We start from the raw sequence: 20,270 nt of genomic DNA, 5'->3' as shown, positions 1-20,270 counted from the left end.
ACATCAACAACCGGCTATATACAAAGTGCAAGGACTGAATATTTTATAAAATAAATACTTGCATACTTTTTCTTTACGATTAACCCTTTCATGCCATTTACAAAAGAACATATGTTATAAGGTTTCCTGGGTTCGAAAACAAAAAAAAAAAAACGGAGCCTCGTGGCCTACGAGAGCTTACACGTTTTTCTGGTCATGTCGTTTAAGCAAGATTACCATCACAAACAATTTTGCCAAATTTTATTTGTTCTGTACAGTGAAATATTACAAAGGAGACAGCCTGGAAAAAAAAAAGAAGAAGTTGAGTTTGGCTGCTTGTGGTCTTCCAATGAGAAAACATGACTGGTAAGACTGAAGAAATGCTTTTGATTCCCGAAACATAAACCCGAAAGATAGCGGTCTTCCATTGTACATTCGTGGCAGATAGCTTTGATCTCAGAAAAAAAGGCAACTCATGAGCACAATCTGGCTTTTACCTGCTAAAATAAAAGGAAAAAAAGGCACGTTTGAACACACAGCATGCGTAATACTAGTCTTCTGATAATAAACGGTAGTGTTTTTGTTTCCTTAGGTAGTGTTTGTGAAGAAATAAACACGTAGTGCACTTATAACGGGAATCTGATTTTTTTTTTTCAATAGACATCCTCCGTGAATTAGGCCTGAAGGCAACTAAACACTTGCCTGTTAAAAGCAAGCGCATCTAGATCGGAGCCATTTTGAAAAACTGGCCTCCGATGCCGAAAACCAGCGACACCGCTACAGCGCTTCTTCCAATGATGTGGTGTCGCTAAGGCCTAAGCGACTCAAAATTCCCCTTTAACACTTCAGGTGACAAAATGGCTTCCTCCACTTCGGGCGTAGGTAACAGACGCACTTTAACCCCAGTTGCGGCGCGAGAGGTCGTAATGCCATTCCTGAGAATGGTTTACCAAAACGGGCAAATGGAATGATCTAACCTGGCAAGATCCGCAGAGGCTACGACACCTTATGTCCTGTCTACAGTTTGGAAATAAAAAAAAATAAAAAAAATAGAAAAATAAAAAAGAAGGCCGCTAGTGCTTTAAATAAACTTAGCAAGACTTCCCCTCCAAGAAATGCGCTCATTTTACCAAATACAGCTATTTGGCATAGTACATAGAACTGATGTCATAATGAATTGGTCTGTTGGAGGGTACAGTGCAAAACAAGTCTGAACAATAAAGTTTGTATGAATGGAAAAAGAAAAAAAAAGTTAAATGGACAGCACTGTGTGTCTAAGACAAAGCAGAGACAGGTTTCTCCTGAGGCAGTTACACGTTGTATTAGTGTTTAAAGGCCGTAGTGTGTATAGAACAGTCCCTCCCCCGAGGAGTTTATTCCTGCACATGCTGTTTTTGATCAGTAGCACTTTTTAGTTGAAGAGCAATGGAGTTAACCCCTCCCTGGTCACAGCGTGGCAGCGCTTGTAGCCATGCCTTGGTTTAATGAGGGGGAAATACAGTGCCTTATCAAAATAAATTACAAAAACAAAACAAAACAAAAAAAAGGAATAGCTAGTCGAAAGTCATTTTCTGATCCCTATCCAGTGTCGAGGACTGTTATGGCTGTAGTCATTGCGGGGTTTCCGTATTTTCCAACAAGGTTAGTCTGTGCAAAGGAGGATGGGATAATTCCCTTTTGTAAGTCTTTGGTGGCAGTTTAGGTAACTGAGGGATGGAGTTCTGCCGCGGCGGGACCGGGGGAGCGGTGGTCTGTAAGAGGTTGCTGTGACTGGTGCTCAGGCCGCAGCAGCGACGTAACACTCTCGGGGATGGAGTGCTGGGAGGGGTGTTGGGGGAGTTTGGGACAGTGCTGGATTCTCTGAACCAATCCTGCTCTCTGTGTAGACGTCCCAGGGGTGGAGGCTGAAGGTTCAGCGGGCAGTTTATAAAATGTTCTGGAGGACGAAGCGGGACGGGTGGCGGGGTGTCAGGAAGAGGATCTCGTGGCGGAGGAGGAGGAGGGCTGTGTAAAGGTCCATCGAAGGGCCCGGTATAAGCAGGAACCCGTGGTTGAATCTTTGGAGGAGGAGGCAATCTTGGAGGAATGGCAGGTGGGTCCTCATCTGCTCTAGAACTTGCCTGAGGTTGAACAAAAAAAAAAGCAGCAGGTTTAAAATATCAAAAATGAGAAAGAATCACATACTGTACATGTAACATAAAGTATTGCAAACTAGCCAAGTAGACAAAAGTGTTCGTCTTCTTTACAAACAACCCCATTGGGAATACTGAAGGACCATCCACTCACTACATGCCCATATAAATAATATGTAAATATCTGATGGCAACAAATGTTACTTCCTCAAAATCTCCGTGCCACCCAGTGGTAGTATATTGTACCTACCAGACTAATGGTGTCCGGATCAAACTTCTTTCGTGGAGGCAACGGAGGAGGAAGCAGAGGATCTTCATGTAACCTGTGCAAGCTATTGCAAGAGCTGAAAAAGGACTCTGTGAACAGAATGGGGGAAAACCATGTAAAATATATATTACTTATGTGATTTATTCACTTTAGTCTAATGCTCTTTCTATCTTAATAGAGACAAGGTTCTGCAATGCAAAGTATAAATCGAATATACTATATGGCCAAACGTTTGTGGATACCTGACCATCACACCTATAGGAGCTTGTTGGACATCTATAACCATGTATTAATATGGAAACTTTTTGAGCGTGTTTGTGGGAATGTGCGCCAATGTAGCCAAAAGAGCACCTGTGAGGTCAGGTAATAATCTTGGATGAGAAGATCTGTCCTTCAGTCAGTGTTCCCATTCATCACAAAGGTGTTCAGTGGGGTTGAGGTAAGGATTCTGTGCAGGCCACTTAAATTCCTCAACACCAAACACATCAAACAATGTCTTTATAGAGCTCTCGTTGGGCACAGTCATGCTGGGAAAAGGCCCTTTGCCCAAACCAAAAGGTCACAAGTGGAATTGTCTAAAATATCTTTATATGCTGCGTCATGAACATGAACACATGAAAACATCTAAAGTCAATAACTCGGAGGGGTGTCCAATACTTTTGGCCATATAGTAGGTGTAAGACCAAAATTTTGGTCATACAATTTAGGTAAAATAAAGAAATGATGTACACTTACTGGAATTTGGCAGAAAAACTGGGGCAAAAATGCTGTTGTTGCCTATTAAAGATAAACAAACACTATTTTAATGCAAATACAATGTTACTGCTTACTTACTGTTTAAAGGAGAACTATGACATGAGTGATTTCCACTCACGTCATAGTTCTAAGCCGACCTGTGACAATGAGACTGTCACAGGTCGGCTCAGTAGATCGGGAGGTGAGGGAAAACATACCGGGTTCCCTCACCTCTCGATCCTGTCACAGCTCTCTGCCGTGACAGGGGGAGGGGCTGGATTCCCCTCTCCCCGCTCCGATCTGCCAGCGCTGACTGGCGGAACGGACGGGGGAGGGGGCGGGTACAGCTGGCTCTGCCTCTAGATAGGCACAGCCAGCTGTCAGTCACGCAGCTGGGCGGATCCCGTCATCTAAATCGGGATCCGCTCCAGGTGTGGCGTCTCAGTATACCGCGAGCTGTAGCTCGCGGTATACTGAGCTTAGAGTGACGGGAGGACGCTAGTTTGTGTCCTCCCGTTACCCCAAGGAGAACTATGGGGAAAAACACTGACCCCATAGTTCTCCTTTAAACATCTCTCTGTGCTAAGTTGGATGGTGCAAATCTTTTAATACTGATCTCTATGCAGCCACTTTAAATATTCAGAGAAGGACACTTTGGCGCTTATAGGTTAAAGTGTCTCTAAACACAGGAACAAAACTAATATATTTCAGCTTACCTAAACAAAAAACAAACTGCAATGTATTGAATGATCTTAGGTTTAGATATGTTTTCTATTTAGGTGTTTTCACAGAAAGAGCTATTTGTTACAGGTAAAAGTACTACAGATTAGAAAAGGTTCTATTCCTAAGGGATGCTTGGGAAAAAAACTAGAAATGTGTCTTCCCTGTAAAATCAATTTCTTGGAAACTATTAGGGGACACAGGATGTTTTAACTTTTGGGTTCTACCGAAGCCTACTGTAGGACTGGACACTAAAAAAATTGTAGGCCAGCTCAGGATAATGCCTCCCACCACCAGCATGCCTCAATTTTGTAGTATAGCAGTTCCCAAAGCATGATCATAACCATTAGAGGGTTGGGACCTGTGTGCCACAATGGACAAGCAAAAAGTGGGATTTTGTTCTTACCATAAAATCCTTTTCTCGGAGCCATTGAAGGACACAGTTCTGAAGAATTCTGAGACATGGGATTATGCTGCTGCCTCCAGGAGAAATGGACACTAGGTAAAAAATTAAAAGTCTGCCACTTTAAGGACATAACCCCTCCCACCTCACATCTGCCAGTTATAGCAAGCAGTAAAAAAAGCATATGGAGGGTAGCTGTGTCCCTCAATTGACTCTGAGAAAAGGACTTTAAAGTAAGAACAAAATCCCATTTTCTTTATTGTCTATTGAGGTACACAGTTCTAAAGAATTCTGAGACGTAGGGTCGTCCAATAGCAGTCCAAACAGAGAGTACCACAACAACTAGAAGAACCAGCTCAACAACAAAAAAAGAGCTGTAAAACAAATACTCAAAAGGCCATCTGAAGAACTTTTCTGCCAAAACTAGCATCAGAATTCTTCAGAACTTTGTCCCTCAACGGACGATCAAGAAAAAGGATTTTATGGTAAATAGAAAAATCCTAAAATCCTATCTTCTTTCTCGTCCATTTAGGGACACAGGAAGTCTTAACATTCAGGATGTCAAAATGCAGTCCAACTGAGGGTTAGGGCCCGAGCTGTATCCAGGACTAGACCCAAATACTTCAAACTACGAGACGATTCCAGCGATGACATCTGAGCTCTGGTAATGTCTATAGTCAGAACTGAGGAAAAAGTGGTGCTAGCAAAAACATCTTCGTCTTTGTCACAGAACAGAACTGAGACACACTGGATGGGTCATCCTGGGCTGGCCTACATATTTTGTTTGTCAGTGTCTAACTTCAGGTAGGTGTAAAAGTAGTGCAAATGTTAAGACTTTATGTATCCTCCAATGGATGAAAAAGAAAAAAAAACTCTTTAATTTACATTTGTATTTGGTGTCAAAAGCTCAGCTGTGAAAGCAACTGCGCCAAGCCCCAGCTCATCTTACCAATGAACCAGCAATAATCTCTTATTTCCCTTCCTCTTTAAAATGCACTTTATACAACAGCAACCATAGATTAGGTTTTACAATGCAACCAGTAATAGAGTCTCCTTTTCTGCAAGGACTCCAGGTAGAGGAAACTGACAAGGCTAAATAGACTGTGTGCAAGAGGCAATGGAATACCTACCAAAGGAACTGTTCAGGTCAAAGAAGACGCTGAGATCAGAAGACGCAGACACAGGAGGAGTAGAGGGGGTGTTGGGGGAAATGGGTGGAGAGGATGTTGACTCGTGTTCGGATTCAGTAATTCTGCTGAAGCTGATCTTGTAAGGTTCTCTCTCCAGTGGCATGGGGTGTCCCCGCAGCGTGCCGGAAGATGACAAGTGTCTCCCGCTGTTTGGTCGTATGCCTGGTGACTTGAGTGGATACGTGGTTTTCCGTGGCTGCAACAAATAAAAGTGGTGCGATTTAAACCATCCCTCTGGTCTTTTAACATGGCCAATACTGTTAAAAGTTAAGATTCTTAACAAGGCTGCAAATGTTTAGATTTAAATTTTTACAGTTTATGGCAGCTGACAAGTCAGTCCTATTAAGAGACTTAAAAGGAGAACTATGAGATGAGTGATTTCCACTCATCCTCATAGTTAGAGCCGACCTATGACAAAGAAGCCGTCACAGGTTGGCTCTATTGATCGGGAAGTGAGCAGAAACATGGACCGATCCGCTCATTTCCCGATCGCCCCCTGCAGTGAGTGGCGACGGTCAATCACCGCTCCCCGCAGGGATTCCCCCCTCTCCTCTCCAATCCTCCAGTGCTGAGTGGAGGAACGAACGGGGAGGGGGCGGGCACAGCCTCTAGATAGGCAGACCCAGCTGTCCCTGACACAGCTGGATGGATCTCGACAGTATTGTCGGGATCCCTCCCGGCTGCGGCACTCTCATCGCGGGCAACAGCCCACTATTTACTGAGCTTTGGGTCACGGGAGGACGTTAGTATATGTCCTCCTGTGACCCGTGACCCTAAAGAAAACATATGGGGGAAAACACTTAGCCCATAGTTCTCTTTAAAGTGACACCCCACAACATTTTACTGCAGCAGGGCCCCATTTTCTGGCATTCCTGCTACTACATATCCCAATGAGGCACTAAAACACAGGTTCACTTTAGAATAGAAATGCTCAAGCCCCCAAACATGCCCTGATCCATCCCCCCCCCTTCACAACACAAACACCACCAGTGCTTATTCCCCTCTTTTTGACAGTGGCAGACTGCTGAGTTGTTTACAGCTTCGGTGTATAAATCCTGTCTGACGCTGGGGCTGTAAACACCGTGGGAGTTTGCTTCTGTCGTACAAAGGAGACTGTACTCTAGGAGCAAAGAGGTGAAAGTGGGAGCCCAGCATGCATTATACAGGTTTAGATCTAAACAAAGCAAAGTACTTGTAAGCACATGTCTTTATTAAAATGAACATGCAGGTATGGCAAAGTAAACTGTGTGCCGTGTACATATCACATTCTACATATAATATCTGAATAGTGGCCCACATTGGCCCGTCTCTATTTCTACGAAAGAATAACAAAATGTTTACAAGAAGCACAATCTCTTATAATACTTACAAATCTAGGCGGCTGTTTGCAGCCTCTGGGTTCAATCTCCAGAGATTTATTAAATAAATGATCTGTAAACTCTTTCTCAGGTGTGTTCCCCATCGGGTTTAAATTCTCAAAGAATCTCTAAAAACAATAAAACACAGATGGGTTATTCTTTCCTGAAGACGTTACTCAGTATGGGTTTACATATGTGCACAGAAGACACCAATAAAATTGTCAATGAGCAAAAAAACCATAACTGAAACAATAAGATATTACCCATAGAACCAATGACAATGGACGATTCATTGGATGGCTGAGGTTTTTGGGATTACTGAACATTAGGGTAACCCAGGCCCCATACATTTGAAAGACTTTACACAACTGTGTGGCCTCGCTTAAACTTTGTCATTTTTAGAGAAGACCTGGCTGCCCTGCTTAACTCAGGCATTCACTTACTACTATGCCAGCTCTAATTCATATATATCAGGCTCTGTCTTGAGTCCAATATATACCAGAGACAAATTTTAAAGCCCTGATGGAGGATTGTTTGACCTCTTTAGGGTCACAGGTGGACATTTACTAATGTCCTCCTGTGACCCAAAACTCAGCATATAGCGGATCCACCCCGCTACGTGATTGACAGCTGGCTCTGCCTCTCTACAGCGCGTCTGTCCCTCCGATGAGCGCTGGAGGAACAGAGAGGGGAGGGGGGCATCCCTGCAGGGAGTGGTGACTGACAGTCACCGCTCTCTGCAGGGAGAAGATCGTGAACAGAGCCATCAGCAGTATGTGATTGCTCAGTTCTCGATCATAGAGCTGATGTGTGACAGCTTCAGTGTCACACTTTGGCCTTAACTATTTGGTTGAGTGTATTTCTCCTTTAAAGCATATCTAAACCCAAGAACAAAAATGCAATATACTGCAGTTTAACAGTCCTTATACTGTATGTGGTGGCTGCATTAGCTTCCTCTTTTAGGTTTTTGATTTTCACCTGGTGACCTTGCCAACACCACACTTCTTGTTCTAGGTTAAACTGCTTGCTCACCATACTTCATCTAGAGAAGCAGCGAAACCCTCAGACAAGTCTAGAGAACATGTCCTCCATGACATAGAGGAGAGGTCTTCTGTAGTCCTCAAAGATAGCTGGAAACAATACTAACTGATAACAGTACAGCAGAGGCAGACAGCACAGGAAGTTATCAGCTCACAAGATTTTTTGCAGGACCAACAGGTATTTTTTTTATTTCATGAACAGGGAAAACAAAATGCTTTCAATGGCATATTTAAAAGACCAAAATGAAGCAAATAAAATAAATTCTGGAAATGTAAGATTTGCATACACTTGAGGCCTTACACAGGTTGAAAATCTAATTGGTTGCTATGAAACATTTTGTCCTCAATCCATACCCGGATATCGGCTTCTGTCCGTAAACAGTAAGGCTGGTTCTGGTACTGCTGAATCTCCCCCGTGATTTCTGCCACTTTCCTTCTCTTGCTGAAATTAATGAGCTCCTTGCCATGTCTCTTTAGGAAGTCTGGGTTCCCTTCTTCAGTTTTCAGTATATTTGTTAAATATATTCCTGGAGTAAAGAAAAACAATCACGTGTTCACTAGTAAGAAATATACCCAGTCAACAGAATAAAGATGGAAACCAGGGGGCGGAGCAGTGAACTCAATGTCTTGCAGACTGCAGGCAGAGTGAAACTATTGGCTATGGTAGTATGGGGAAAAATCAAGAGGCATTGCATCAAGATCTGGGGAATAACTACATTTTAAATCCTGTAATAGTACTTAACAGTCCCACCACCAATGACTCCAATCTTCACTCTGTTGCAGATCTACACCACCAGAAGGATCTACAGCTTATAGCACTTCCGGGGGTGAGGCATGCCTGTATTCCCCACTGTGTGCTCTGTTTTAACCCACTAGCTGCTATGTCACTATGGCTCTGCATGGAGACAGTGATGTAGAGGAGAGCGGGTGGAACCACAGCACACAGTGGTGCGTGCAGGCATCGTCATACCAACTGCCCGACGCTGAAGATTCTTCAGGCCAACATAGGTCTGCAAGAATGCAAAGGTCAGAGTCACTGGCAACAGGACCAGTAAGTCTTATTACTCTTGTATACGCTGTCTTTTTTTTTTTTTTAAGAGCCCAGCATTTGGCCTTTCTCAAAGTAGAGGTCAGCAATGACAGCCTTCATATATAACTATTTATTTTAGCCAGCAATGTGGTCTTTATGGTTTAATGCACCCCAGAAGTGAGAGTGTTCCAGGACAACAGAAAGGTGGAGCTTCTGGATATCACACCAGCCTTTGTAAAACTGCAAGTGCCAGCATGCTATATAAGGTTGCAGTACAGAGTCATTCTCATTTCACTGCAGCCCGGAAGCGACACAATAAAAGGAAAGTGACTTACCAAAGAAAGGCACACAAGGTGGGTTGATTGACTTGAGTTTTGCCAGATATTTTTTGAAGTGATCCTGACTAAGCTCTACTGCTTCATCCAGGATTTTCCTCTTCCTTTCCTGTAACGCCTGTAATGAAATGTAATGTACTGTTTTATTTTCACTGATCCATTACACATGATAATCTTAAACATGGGATGTTTTTATACAGTATAAAGTCACAAAATATGTGAATACCAGGAGTGTAACTACAAATCATCGCTCACATAGCAAATGTTTGTTGGGCCCGCCAGCTAACTCTTTCCATTAAAGCAGAAGCAACCGTTTTTTTTGTGTGTGTTTGCCCTTACAGATTTTAAAAGTGTGGCCTTCTTCAGTGCAATCGGAACAAGCTTCAGTTCTTAGCACTGTCCTCTGCCGCCATCTTTACCGCTGACACTTCCTGGTTCTTGAAAGCCTTCTTCAGCCACTGGGTGGCCACTGATTTAACTCCTGCACATGCACACAGTTGCTGCATCTTCCACGGCACTCGGCCGATTCACTGAATCTTAGAGATGCCATGAATGGGGTGAATGTGCACGTTGTACATAAAGTTTATCCACAGTTCTGATCCCCAGTACTGTACTGACTATTCTCCTGCATACTTGTCCTTGATTTAGGCATCTCTCTCTCTCTCTCTCTCTATATATATATATATATATATACACATATATATATATATACACACACGCACACACACACACACACAAAAACACCATTTGGTTTCTGTCTTTACATACACTTTCAATAAAAAGAGCACCAGGGCACAGCAGCTCCTATAGCCACATTATTTGATACGTTTAGTGCAATCACACAAATAAAAGGAAACTTGTGATGTTTTGCTACAAGAAGTTACTGCACCTTAAATTGTTAATATAAAGGCCAATTCATTACTTGAAATGTTGGTTATTCAGGCACAGTCAAATCATTAGTGCTCACATAAGTGACATACATGTCCCATGTGCTTATTGTTTGTCAGAAGAGATTAAACCAATACGTACCTCAAAGGTGTGGTCCAGCCGGTACACGGGAACAGAGTTCACTGCACTCACTATCTCTAGAACACCGTTAAAATTGTTTAAGTCTTGGAACACCTGGAGGATTTCAATGATTCGACTGAAAACGGCCACCCGCTCCTCAAAATTCTCAGTTTCAACAAGACACCTGCACAACAAGTAGAAAGAAAAAAAACATTAAACTATAAATTGCAGCTTATGGCTTTAAAAGTGATCCTTGCCATTGCTTATGCTATCCCAATAGAAAGCAAAATTCCAGTCAATCAGAAAACGAGGGATGCTATCATTGTATGTGGGCAGACTTCACTTTTCAGTTTTTGACATCTGACTTCTGAAGATAAAGTGGATTTACAGAGCTGTCACAGCTGCTATCTAGGGATTAGGGCTGCACCGATACCGGTATTGGTATCGGTGCATTCCTACTATAGATTGCTGAAAAGCTGTCTCAGGAAAGAGGGTGCAATAAAAAACCTTGCAATGTTTTCTATGCACAAGTTCTGCTAGATAGAAGCATGAGGAATTTTACATAATCAAGCTTCAATCAATCAATCAAAGCTGAACTCTCGACAAACACAAAGATGGGAAACATATAGGTGAGCTGTTTTAAATGCCAAAGAATGTGTCCATCCCTGCACAGCCCCATCGTTCTGCACAGTCCTGTCTACTCTCTAGTAAACTTTATTCTTTTTAAATGATCAGTTCCTTAAAAACAATACAGAAAACTACAGAACTTACTTTTCAAACCAAAGCGTCAGGTTTGTTGTATGGCGAATCATCTTAAGCAAGTTAGGGGAATTAATTTCTTTGTCTTCTTTCGTCCAAACACTGCCTACAAGTTCTGACGGCTGCACAGCCCTGAATGGGGATATCCAGATAGATAGGTCAGTTTATTGCACATTTTATCACCTTTAAATATCATTTCTGTGTATAGTTTGTAACTACACAGCTATATGAAAGCTCTCTGGCTGTTTCTAGATTCAAACCTTCAGAGAGCAGTAGGGCTGCAACAACTAATCGACATAATCGATTATAATCGATTATTGAAAAAGTTGTCAACTTTTTCAATAATCGATTAATCGGCTTCCGATCAGTTGGCCCTGTTCACGGCTCCACACAAGCTGTGCGCCGCACCTCCTCCCCACCTCACACTCGCCGCTGCCAGACCCGCCTTCAGTGTATAATGTATTGCTGGGATTTGTATTCCTCTATAGCTGATGGTACATTGTGCTGTACTGTATAATATACAGCGCAATGTACCATCAGCTATAGAGGAATACAAATCCCAGCGATACATTATACACTGTATGTATAATGTATTGCTGGGATTTGTTGTATCCCTGGTATATAGCTGGTGATATTCTGCACTGCACTGTATAGAGGACTACAAATCAAGGAATAATACATTATACAGCGCAATGCGGAATACCGCCACCTATAATGTACTATTGCTGAGATTTGTTGTAGTCCTCTATAGCTGGTGAAATTCTGCATTGCTCTGTATAATGTACTATTGCTGGGATTTGTAGTCCTCTATAGTCGGTGCCATTCTGCATTCATTGCTGTATAATTTTACACTTTCCTTTTCACTATATTGCACACCACACATTTTTTTTTCTTTTTTACTTCCACCGCTCCAAGCTTGCTCCTGTGATGGAGTGCAATCTCAATACAAGCTAGTAGTCCATCACTGGAGCCATTTTTTACATTTTATTTTATTATTTATCCGATTAATCGAACTTAATAATCGGCTAACTAATCGATTTTGAAAATAATCGTTAGCTGCAGCTCTAGAGAGCAGTAACAGGTCTGCAGAAAAACAAAGTGCAAAAATCCTAAAAAATAAAATATAACAAAAACAATTCCAATTTGTTTGTCTATTTGTCAGCCTACCATAACAAAACTGAAACTGGGATTTATTAAAATATTGTACCAAATAAAAGCCTTATATGTCACAAAAAATGTAAAAAGTATTAAGTATACAATGTCAATATGTCGTAGTTTTTGTTAAATTAACAGATGCAAACTGACGCCGCTACATTTGGTCTGGACATCGGGGTACCAATGACCTCTGGTCATGAAAGAGAATGCAAAGTGGTTTGTTTATAATTTCTTTCATTGATAATTATGGCAAGGACTACAAAATTATCATTTCAAAATGTCTTTCCTTTTCAGTCGGTTATTTTAAAATATTGCAAATTAACATTCTGCAAACATTTTAAGCAAAAATGGTGGATTTTTAGGCTACTGTTCACATTTTGCAGACTCTCTGAGTGCTTGTTTAATGAAATGACCTCTATAGCTCAAGCTGTAATGTATTCTCTCACATGGAAGACTTATTCTGATGAGTCCACCTTTATCAGAGGGCTTAGACATATGAAGTTATGCATCCAGGCAGACGACTTCTGCTGCGATGTCTAGCTAGCTATCCCAAAGAGATCTGGGAATCCTTTGGTATACAGTAAAAATGTATACATAAATAACAAAGACTAGGTATAGATAGTATACAAAGTACAAAGCAGCACTTTCAAAACTTAAACAACTAAAATAATAGTGACCCAAAACATTTAGTTTTAATTATTTAAATAGGATTTTTTTTTTTTTTAATAAACCCTTGCAGTGGAGCTACCCCCACACTGCAAGGGTTAAGTGCTCGTTTAGGTCTAGGTGCCAAAATAACAAAATTATACTCCCCTGAAGCTCAGAGGCGGCCAGCTGTCACAGCTCTCGCTCCAGCCTATTTCCCACTCGCTGCAGCATTGGAATCTTGTTCAGCGTCCTCATGTCTATACACTGTGTACAGATGTTGATAATTTACGGGACCTTAGACCGCTGCAGAGGAGGGGGAAGAGATGTTGGAAGGAACGTTCTAAGAAGAAGCCGGCTCGGAGCATCGGGTGTGTATAACTTTTTTTTTTTAACCTAGACCAAACAAGCACCTGACCCTTGCAGGGTTAATAAAAAAATTCCTGGAGTTCTTCTTTAACTCTTTGTTTTATACCCCTTAAAACAAAACTAGAACCCCGTTGTATGCTACAACAATGCAGTGCATTACCTGTACAGATCAGACTCTATCAGGGTCAGCTGACGAGCGATCTCTATGGGGTGGAGAGTCATCAGGTCAAACGTCTCAAACTGACCAGCACGGCTAATGTGCCACTCAATAGGAGGCGGAGGGCTCTCGAATGTGATGTTGTGGCTGACTCCATTGGCCTGTGCTTGCTTCTTCCTCCTGATTATCTTGGCAATAGACTCAACCCATTTCTTCATGGATTTACCTTAAATACAATAATAAAAAAAATTCAATTAAATATCTGTTAATGCTAAATCTATACCACCCACGATCAACCCTTTGTCCTCTGGGGCATATTGCCAATTGCTCTTTGAACTACTTTGTTAGAGAAAACTGTTAGAGCAGAAGTTTAATAGTTACCTATTCTGCTACCCATGTACACCAGCCAAAAAAATCTCCATCAATTCCGGGAGAGTCAAATGACTGCCCTGAGCTTGTGGTTCCTCCCACCAGCTGCTACATTACTTCTGTGTGTTGTAGTGATGTAGCAACTGGCAGCTAGAACCACACGGGGTGGGTGGAGAGGCATGCATGTGACACCCAGAGGTGTGCTGGATTTTTAAGAGGAACAGATGTGTCCCCTGCACTCCTTACAACATTCCCGACCATAGATTAGGGGGTGATACTATTGCTTGAGACTGTTTCTTTAAAAGTTTTTAATTCCTCTTTTTTTAGTGGGTCCCCGCAGCAATCTTCCCCCCGCCCCCTGTACAGTTGCCGCCATCGTTCTAATGGAGGCTCATAGACACACACAGCCCTGTGGCAGGCCATGCCCCTTCTCTCCGATTGCTGGCAGAAGGAGCATACGGCTCCTCTGCCATCAGTATCCTCCCCCCGCAACCAGGAAGTTGCACGGAGAACGGAGGATTGCTTCAGGACCGGCGGCGGGGACGAGCGTAGCCGACAGGTATGTGGGGGGACTGGGGGAGAAAAAAGGTGCTGGGCTGTTTTTACCCTAATGCAGACAATGCATTAGGGTAAAAAACGCTCAGACCTTAACCACTTCCGGGCCGGCCGTAGTAAAAAAAATGGCCGGTCCGGAGCTCTCTAGATCTGAGCGGGCGTCTTTAGTCTCTAGATTTGAGCTGGGCGCGCGGGAGCGGGAAACGGCCGAAATTTTAAAACAGGCAGCGGTGCCTGTTACCATACAAGCGATCGCGTGTATGGGGTGCCGATCGCTTCCCCCCCCCTCCATCGTCACGCTGATCCCGGGCTCTGCTGTGCCCGGTGCGAGCCTGGGATCAGCAGGTCGCCTGTGTCACGGGATCAGAGGGAGCTCGGTACACAAACTCCCTCCGGTCCCCTCTCCTCTGCAAGAATGCGGAAGTGTTGTATAATACATCACTTCCGCATTCTTGTGTCACTCTCCAGCTTCAGAAGCTGCAAAGAAGCTGATGGAGCAGATCTCTGCTTCATCAGCTTCTTTTGGGGGGTCCTAGGTGAAATTAGGGGTCTTGGAGACCCCTGATGTCTCCTTAAAGAGGACCTGTCACATATTTTTCGCCCCCGACTAAAGTACTGCAGCGCTGAATACTAAAAAATGGCCTGGCCAGGAAGGGGGTGTAAACACCTGGTCTTGAAGTGGTTAATACTACTTTAAGTGCTGATTGTTTTGTTAGGTAATGCGCCAGTTTCAGATACCCGCAGGACAAACGCAGATGTAAACAGTTTTGCACATAAAAGAGAATGATCTAAAAAGGCTAAAACTGTCCCAATTGCTTTGATAAATTCCCCCCTTTGTCTTTTGTACAGTTTTTTTTCACATTTCTTTCCACCAAAGGGTTGCTTTCAAGTGCCCCTTGACTTTGCCCAAACTCAGTACAAGATAACAAGGAATGATCATTGTGTCTAACCTATACCACTCTTCTTGCTTACCACTTCAGAGTGTTTAGTGCCTAGGTGATCAATCGTAAAGGTCATGTACTCCTTTATAAGCATCAGGATATAAAAGAGGTTGGGCTTGTACAACCCTTTGTAAGTTTTCACTTTCCAAAATCGAACTTTACACAAGAGTATATAGGGGCTCTGGCAGCGAGGCAAAGCCGCATTTTAAGTACTGGATGCCTACTCTACCTTCTCTATAATCGTCACATCCAAGGTACTTACCTTTAACACTGGAGATAAAAGTTTCTAATCGATCTAGAAGCTCTTGGTCTCTTTCAAAATCATAGAAATGATGTTCAACCCAGTGCCGAAATACGTTTAAAACCCTGAAACATGAAAGAGGTATGGTAATATCTACAATGATTGGAGCATAAAGAAAAAATAAATCAACATCCCAGGAGTAAAGGGAACAAAAGAGTAACAACAAAAAAACTATAAAATCTCTAAATAAAAAGATACATGACAGACAAAATTAAAAATTAAGTTTTGAGACTCCCAGACAATTAGAAGAAGCTGCTGTGACCTGTGTAAAATTAAGCTCTAGCCAGCAGGGCACTTTAAGTGCCAGAAGCGGCACAGAGGGTTCACACGACCAAGGTGCGGTGTCGATATTGTGCCCAAAAACTATTAAGATTTCACCTAAGACACCAAGAGTGTCTCCAGAGATGTGATGAAGTCACAACATATCCCGACAGCCTTCAGTAGCTGACCGCATCCTTAAATCACCTACCCCTGCCCCACATCCAACACAGACCAACCTGAGTTGCACTGGCTGAACATATTCTTTTCGAAATCTCTTAAGGTTGGTGCTGATTGGCTGTTCTCCTTTCTCTATTGCCAGTCTGTCTGCTTCTGTGGGTTCAGGATCTGGGATTTCAAACCTAAAGGGAATAAGAGCAATTTAAATTAAAGAATAAACGCCGGTCAGAATTCTTCCATCCATTTGGCTGACCAAGGTTGTGCACACCTTCTGGTCACAGCAGCTAACTACAATGCAATCAGCTTTACAGTGTAATGTCATCACTTTCCAATGAAGAGTGCACAGTCATTTCCAGTGTTTTTTTCTTCAGTTCTTAAAGTAGATCTAAACCTATTCCCTAAAATCTCATTTAAGCTTTAACATGTTAATGTCATTTTAAGAGTTGTTGTCAAGCTTTTTAAAATTTGCAGTTTATTGAAAAATATAATACTGCAGATCCTGCCATAAAAGTCTTCGTTCAGGCACTTTCTGTTATGGGGTGAGGACTGTATCCCAGTAGTGCCCTTGTGTTATCACTCTGCCCCACGTGCCTTAAAGTGACATTAAAGGATACTTTTTTTACCCCTCCCCCCAATGTTAATTAAAGCAATTACCTTAAATGATGTCTCTTAATCCGATCTTCCTCTTCTTTCCTGTCCTTTTCAGCCTTCCCTCCAGCGCTGCGGCGAGGGTCCGATCCAGCGCTGACTCCTCTGTCCTTGCTGGCACTTCCTGTCCCGTGGTGTCTGCATGCGGATCCACGCGTCCATAGACTTACCTTGCGTCTCTCCCTGTCTCCTGGCAGAAAATCGGAACTGCGCATGCGATTCTCGGACGGGAGCGCGCGGCGAAGACAGGGGTAAGTTTAAACCGCTTTTAAAGCGTTTTTTTTTTTTTTTACTTTTTCCATATAACTACTGCTTGCTAGCAGTAGATATATGCAAAATAAGCGGAGGGTTTAGAAACCCTTTAAATGAGACACCCAATCACTAAAACCTCAAAAAGGTTTAAACACATGAATGTAATTTTAAAAGTCTTTTATTTTCAATATGTTTAAAACTGCAGCTCTGATTAAAATTATACCTGGTACAGCCATGGCATGACAGGTCTTGTTTCAGCACTTCCTGGTAAAAGGTGAACATTATGCTTCATCTGTCCAGCAATTGTGCTTCTGCACTGTCACTCTGTTACAGGGCTTCCAATGGAGACTACAAAACACAGTACACAGACATGCAGGGTTATTCACAAAAGGGTGAAGATTCTGGAGAAGGCAGGAGAAGTGAACAATCTAGGCCAAAAAAGCAGATTTGGAAACCTTTTCACCAACTCGGCTCACTTTCCAGTTCAGCTAAGTTGTCCTAGATTGTTCACTTCTCCTGCCTTCTCCAAACCCTTCACTGTTTTGTGAATAACCCTGATGGTCTACTGTTGTCACCATAAAGAAACCTTCCCTGAGAAATGCTATGTAGTCTCCGCTGGAGTGCATGTAGACAGGAAGTGGCTGTAAAGAGGCTGCAATGCCATTCAGTTAGGTGTTGCATCAAATTAAAAGGAACACGGTACCTTTAGCAAAGCTATCCTTAAAAATGCCCCCCCCCCCTTTCCCAAGCAACCTCCTAATGTTATATGTACCTGTCCCTACTGCTCGGAGCTCTTTGCTGTGCGGCTCACAGAGAGTGTCACAACCACTGCTGAACAGGTGGAAAGGCTCAATTTTATTCCTGTACAGAGACCCTCTACTATGCATCTCAATGGCGGAGACCTCTCCAATAGGAAGGAATGGAGATGTAAGGAGCAATAACTGATTTTTTTTGAACTGCATCCTAATTCCATGGCAACAAAACATTTTTAGCTGCAGGGGTGTCTGACATTGCTGCCCTGACACCAGTATGAAGCCTGGGAGCTGGACTTCTCAAAATGGTAACTTGTTCTGCAACACATTCCCTTCAGAAAGTGCTAGTAGAAACACAGGATGACTTCATTTTAAGCCACCTTATACAATGTATGTACTCGCCTTTCAATGAGCAGACTAAGTAACTCCTGTGGCTTACAAAAAGAGCGATATGTTGTCAGAAAAGTGCGAACAAAGTTAGGATCTGTAGAGGAAAGAACAGAGAGAAAGACACGTCATAGGAGGTCCACAGCAAGACAACCAGCAAAAATTAATGAAACCATTCATTAGGGATGCACCGCAATGACATTTTAAGACCAAAACCCAAAATAAGAATTTTTTCAGGCCACAACCAAAAACAACTTTTTTTTCCCAACCTTTTAAAAAAAAATTCTATTATTTTTAAATTATTTATATATTTTTATTTTGCATTTAGGGCCTTTGGGGAAATATTAGGGGTCTAAACAGACCCCTCATATCTTCCTTTTAAAATAGAAAAAGAGATTGCGGACAGAGTCATAAATCTCTTTTTCTGCATCCCCTGTTATGAATGAACAGGAAGCCTCTATACTGAGTGTTCCTGTCCATTCATAAACCGTGGAGATAGTGTCAGTTATGTCTACAATCATACTATGTCCTCAATTATTTAGAAACACTCAGCGAGCAGTCCTGATTGCTAAGCACTTGTACTCAGCTCTCCATCCTGACTCCTCCGCCTGTCACAGGAGCCGAACGGGGCGGTGCGGGAGGAGAGATCAGCCTCCTCACCGTTTATCTCCTCCCTGCTGGGTGCTGGTCTGGATCCCCTTGCATCCTTGCTGCCTCTGCCGACACAGGTGGGGGAGAGCAGCGGGCATCAGAAGGGACAGAGACTGGCACCCAGCGGGGAGGAGAGAAGTTAGGTATGCACTGAATTTTCGGCCGTTATGCTAATATCGGTATTTTACCCATAGTACCATTTTCGGCGGCCGAAATTTCAGCGCATCCCTACCATTCATTCAACCCAAGGAAGACATTAGAGAATAAATATTATTGGAGTTAAACAAAGCACCTCTTTAAATGCAGCTAGTACAAGTACCTGAATTTGTTTTGAAATAAGCCTCCTTTATTCATGTGCACAGCAGCACTTGGATAGAGAAAGAGGTAGGGGCAGCAATAGAAGCCTATTTTATGTGCTTATTCTGACAGGAGGCAATAGCACAATGTTTACCTCCTCAGTCTGCTGATTCACCTTCACCATCTATTCACCTCCCTGCTGTAAGTTCTAGGACCTGGCTGTGCTGTCTGAATTACAAGTCTAGATGCGCACTGTGCCAGTCAGGACTCGGCTTTGCACAATGCTGTCAGTCTAACACTAGCAACATGCTTACAAGAGATCAAAGGGGAGGAAGGGGTGGGGGCAATTTCATATTAATACACATGGTTTTGTATTTCCAACAATCTTATATGGGTGTGATGGTCAGGGTTCCACCATCATTTGGCTATATACTGCATGTTAAGCTTCCAGCCTGACCTTCACCCACCTGCATACATGTGATATGTCAGTCTTTCGATGAGTTTCACCACAGTCCCTCCCTTTATAATGGGGATTCCGCCTCTACTTTGCACATTGTCCTCAAATACAATGTTCTCTTCAGAATCCTCCTCCACAAAGCGATAGACGTCCGGACTTGGCAAGCGCAGCGGCTGCTCGTTCTCTTCCTGGATAAGAACAGAGTCCAACATTCGGTCCAACGTGCTGCGGTACTGCAGTGAAATTAGAGCCGCCATCCAGTTGTTTTTTTCCTCCGATGTCTTGGCGGCAAAAATTATGCAGTTCTCATCTTTGGAAAGTAACTCGAAGGCATGTTTATACTCCCCAGTGTCCTCGCGATCTACGACCTGCACCTTCCTCATGATGAACTTCTCCTTCAGGCGGTACTCGGCTGTGTTGTAACCGGGGATGCGAGATTGGCCATGGTTCATCTTGCAGCTGATCATCAGTCCGTCAAACAGGAAAATGTGCCTCTCGTGTTTGGCCCCGACTCTGGTCAAGGAGCCCTCCATGATGAACTCGTTACAGCACTGCCCAATATCTTTTCCTTCCCAGCCGTCGATGTTCTTCTGGATCTCGTTCATCTTCTTGATGGCCAGGTGCTTGCTGCGCATTTGCCGGTTGTAAAGACGCCAAATGGATTCTCTGAAAAACAAGCAAATATTGGAAGTGGCCACGTTTCAAAGGCTACCTACGGTGCAACTATATAACAAATCTACCATTAAAGAACCTCTTTTATTGTTGTTAATTAGTTATTTAAATCTTTATATATAATTATATTCATGTGATCAGTTTCTAATATGTATCCAGACATCCAGAATACTTCAGTGTCTGTGTCTGCTTTACATTAATGTAAACCTGTACTTTGCAAATGTAGCGCAGTCAAGGGAAAAAGCCAAGTCAAAGCTTACACAGGGC

General features: G+C 42.8%; 1 protein-coding gene across 2 annotated transcripts in view; it reads right to left on the bottom strand.

The window, feature by feature from the left end:
* Positions 1–1,210: 1,210 nt before the first annotated feature.
* Positions 1,211–20,270, bottom strand: part of SOS2 (SOS Ras/Rho guanine nucleotide exchange factor 2) — a 55,755-nt gene continuing 36,695 nt past the window's right edge. The window contains exons 10-23 of one of the 2 annotated variants that reach the window (XM_018566257.1): positions 19,342–19,997; positions 17,942–18,023; positions 15,947–16,069; positions 15,411–15,514; positions 13,287–13,509; positions 10,970–11,089; positions 10,220–10,382; positions 9,191–9,308; positions 8,180–8,352; positions 6,797–6,913; positions 5,368–5,623; positions 3,115–3,156; positions 2,338–2,468; positions 1,211–2,099 (exon numbers count right to left, since the gene is read on the bottom strand). In XM_018566257.1, coding sequence (XP_018421759.1) covers positions 1,590–2,099; positions 2,338–2,468; positions 3,115–3,156; positions 5,368–5,623; positions 6,797–6,913; positions 8,180–8,352; positions 9,191–9,308; positions 10,220–10,382; positions 10,970–11,089; positions 13,287–13,509; positions 15,411–15,514; positions 15,947–16,069; positions 17,942–18,023; positions 19,342–19,997 — 2,818 coding nt within the window. In that variant the 3' untranslated portion in view covers positions 1,211–1,589. The remainder of the gene's footprint in view (positions 2,100–2,337; positions 2,469–3,114; positions 3,157–5,367; positions 5,624–6,796; positions 6,914–8,179; positions 8,353–9,190; positions 9,309–10,219; positions 10,383–10,969; positions 11,090–13,286; positions 13,510–15,410; positions 15,515–15,946; positions 16,070–17,941; positions 18,024–19,341; positions 19,998–20,270) is intronic. The other variant, XM_018566259.1, reaches the window with a different exon arrangement.

The sequence above is a fragment of the Nanorana parkeri genome, unplaced genomic scaffold (assembly GCF_000935625.1).
Source record: "Nanorana parkeri isolate BGI_ZX_2015 unplaced genomic scaffold, ASM93562v1 scaffold928, whole genome shotgun sequence".
Lineage (NCBI taxonomy): Eukaryota > Metazoa > Chordata > Amphibia > Anura > Dicroglossidae > Nanorana > Nanorana parkeri.
Note: the sequence above shows the minus strand (reverse complement) of the source record. Positions and strands in the feature narration are given on the sequence as shown.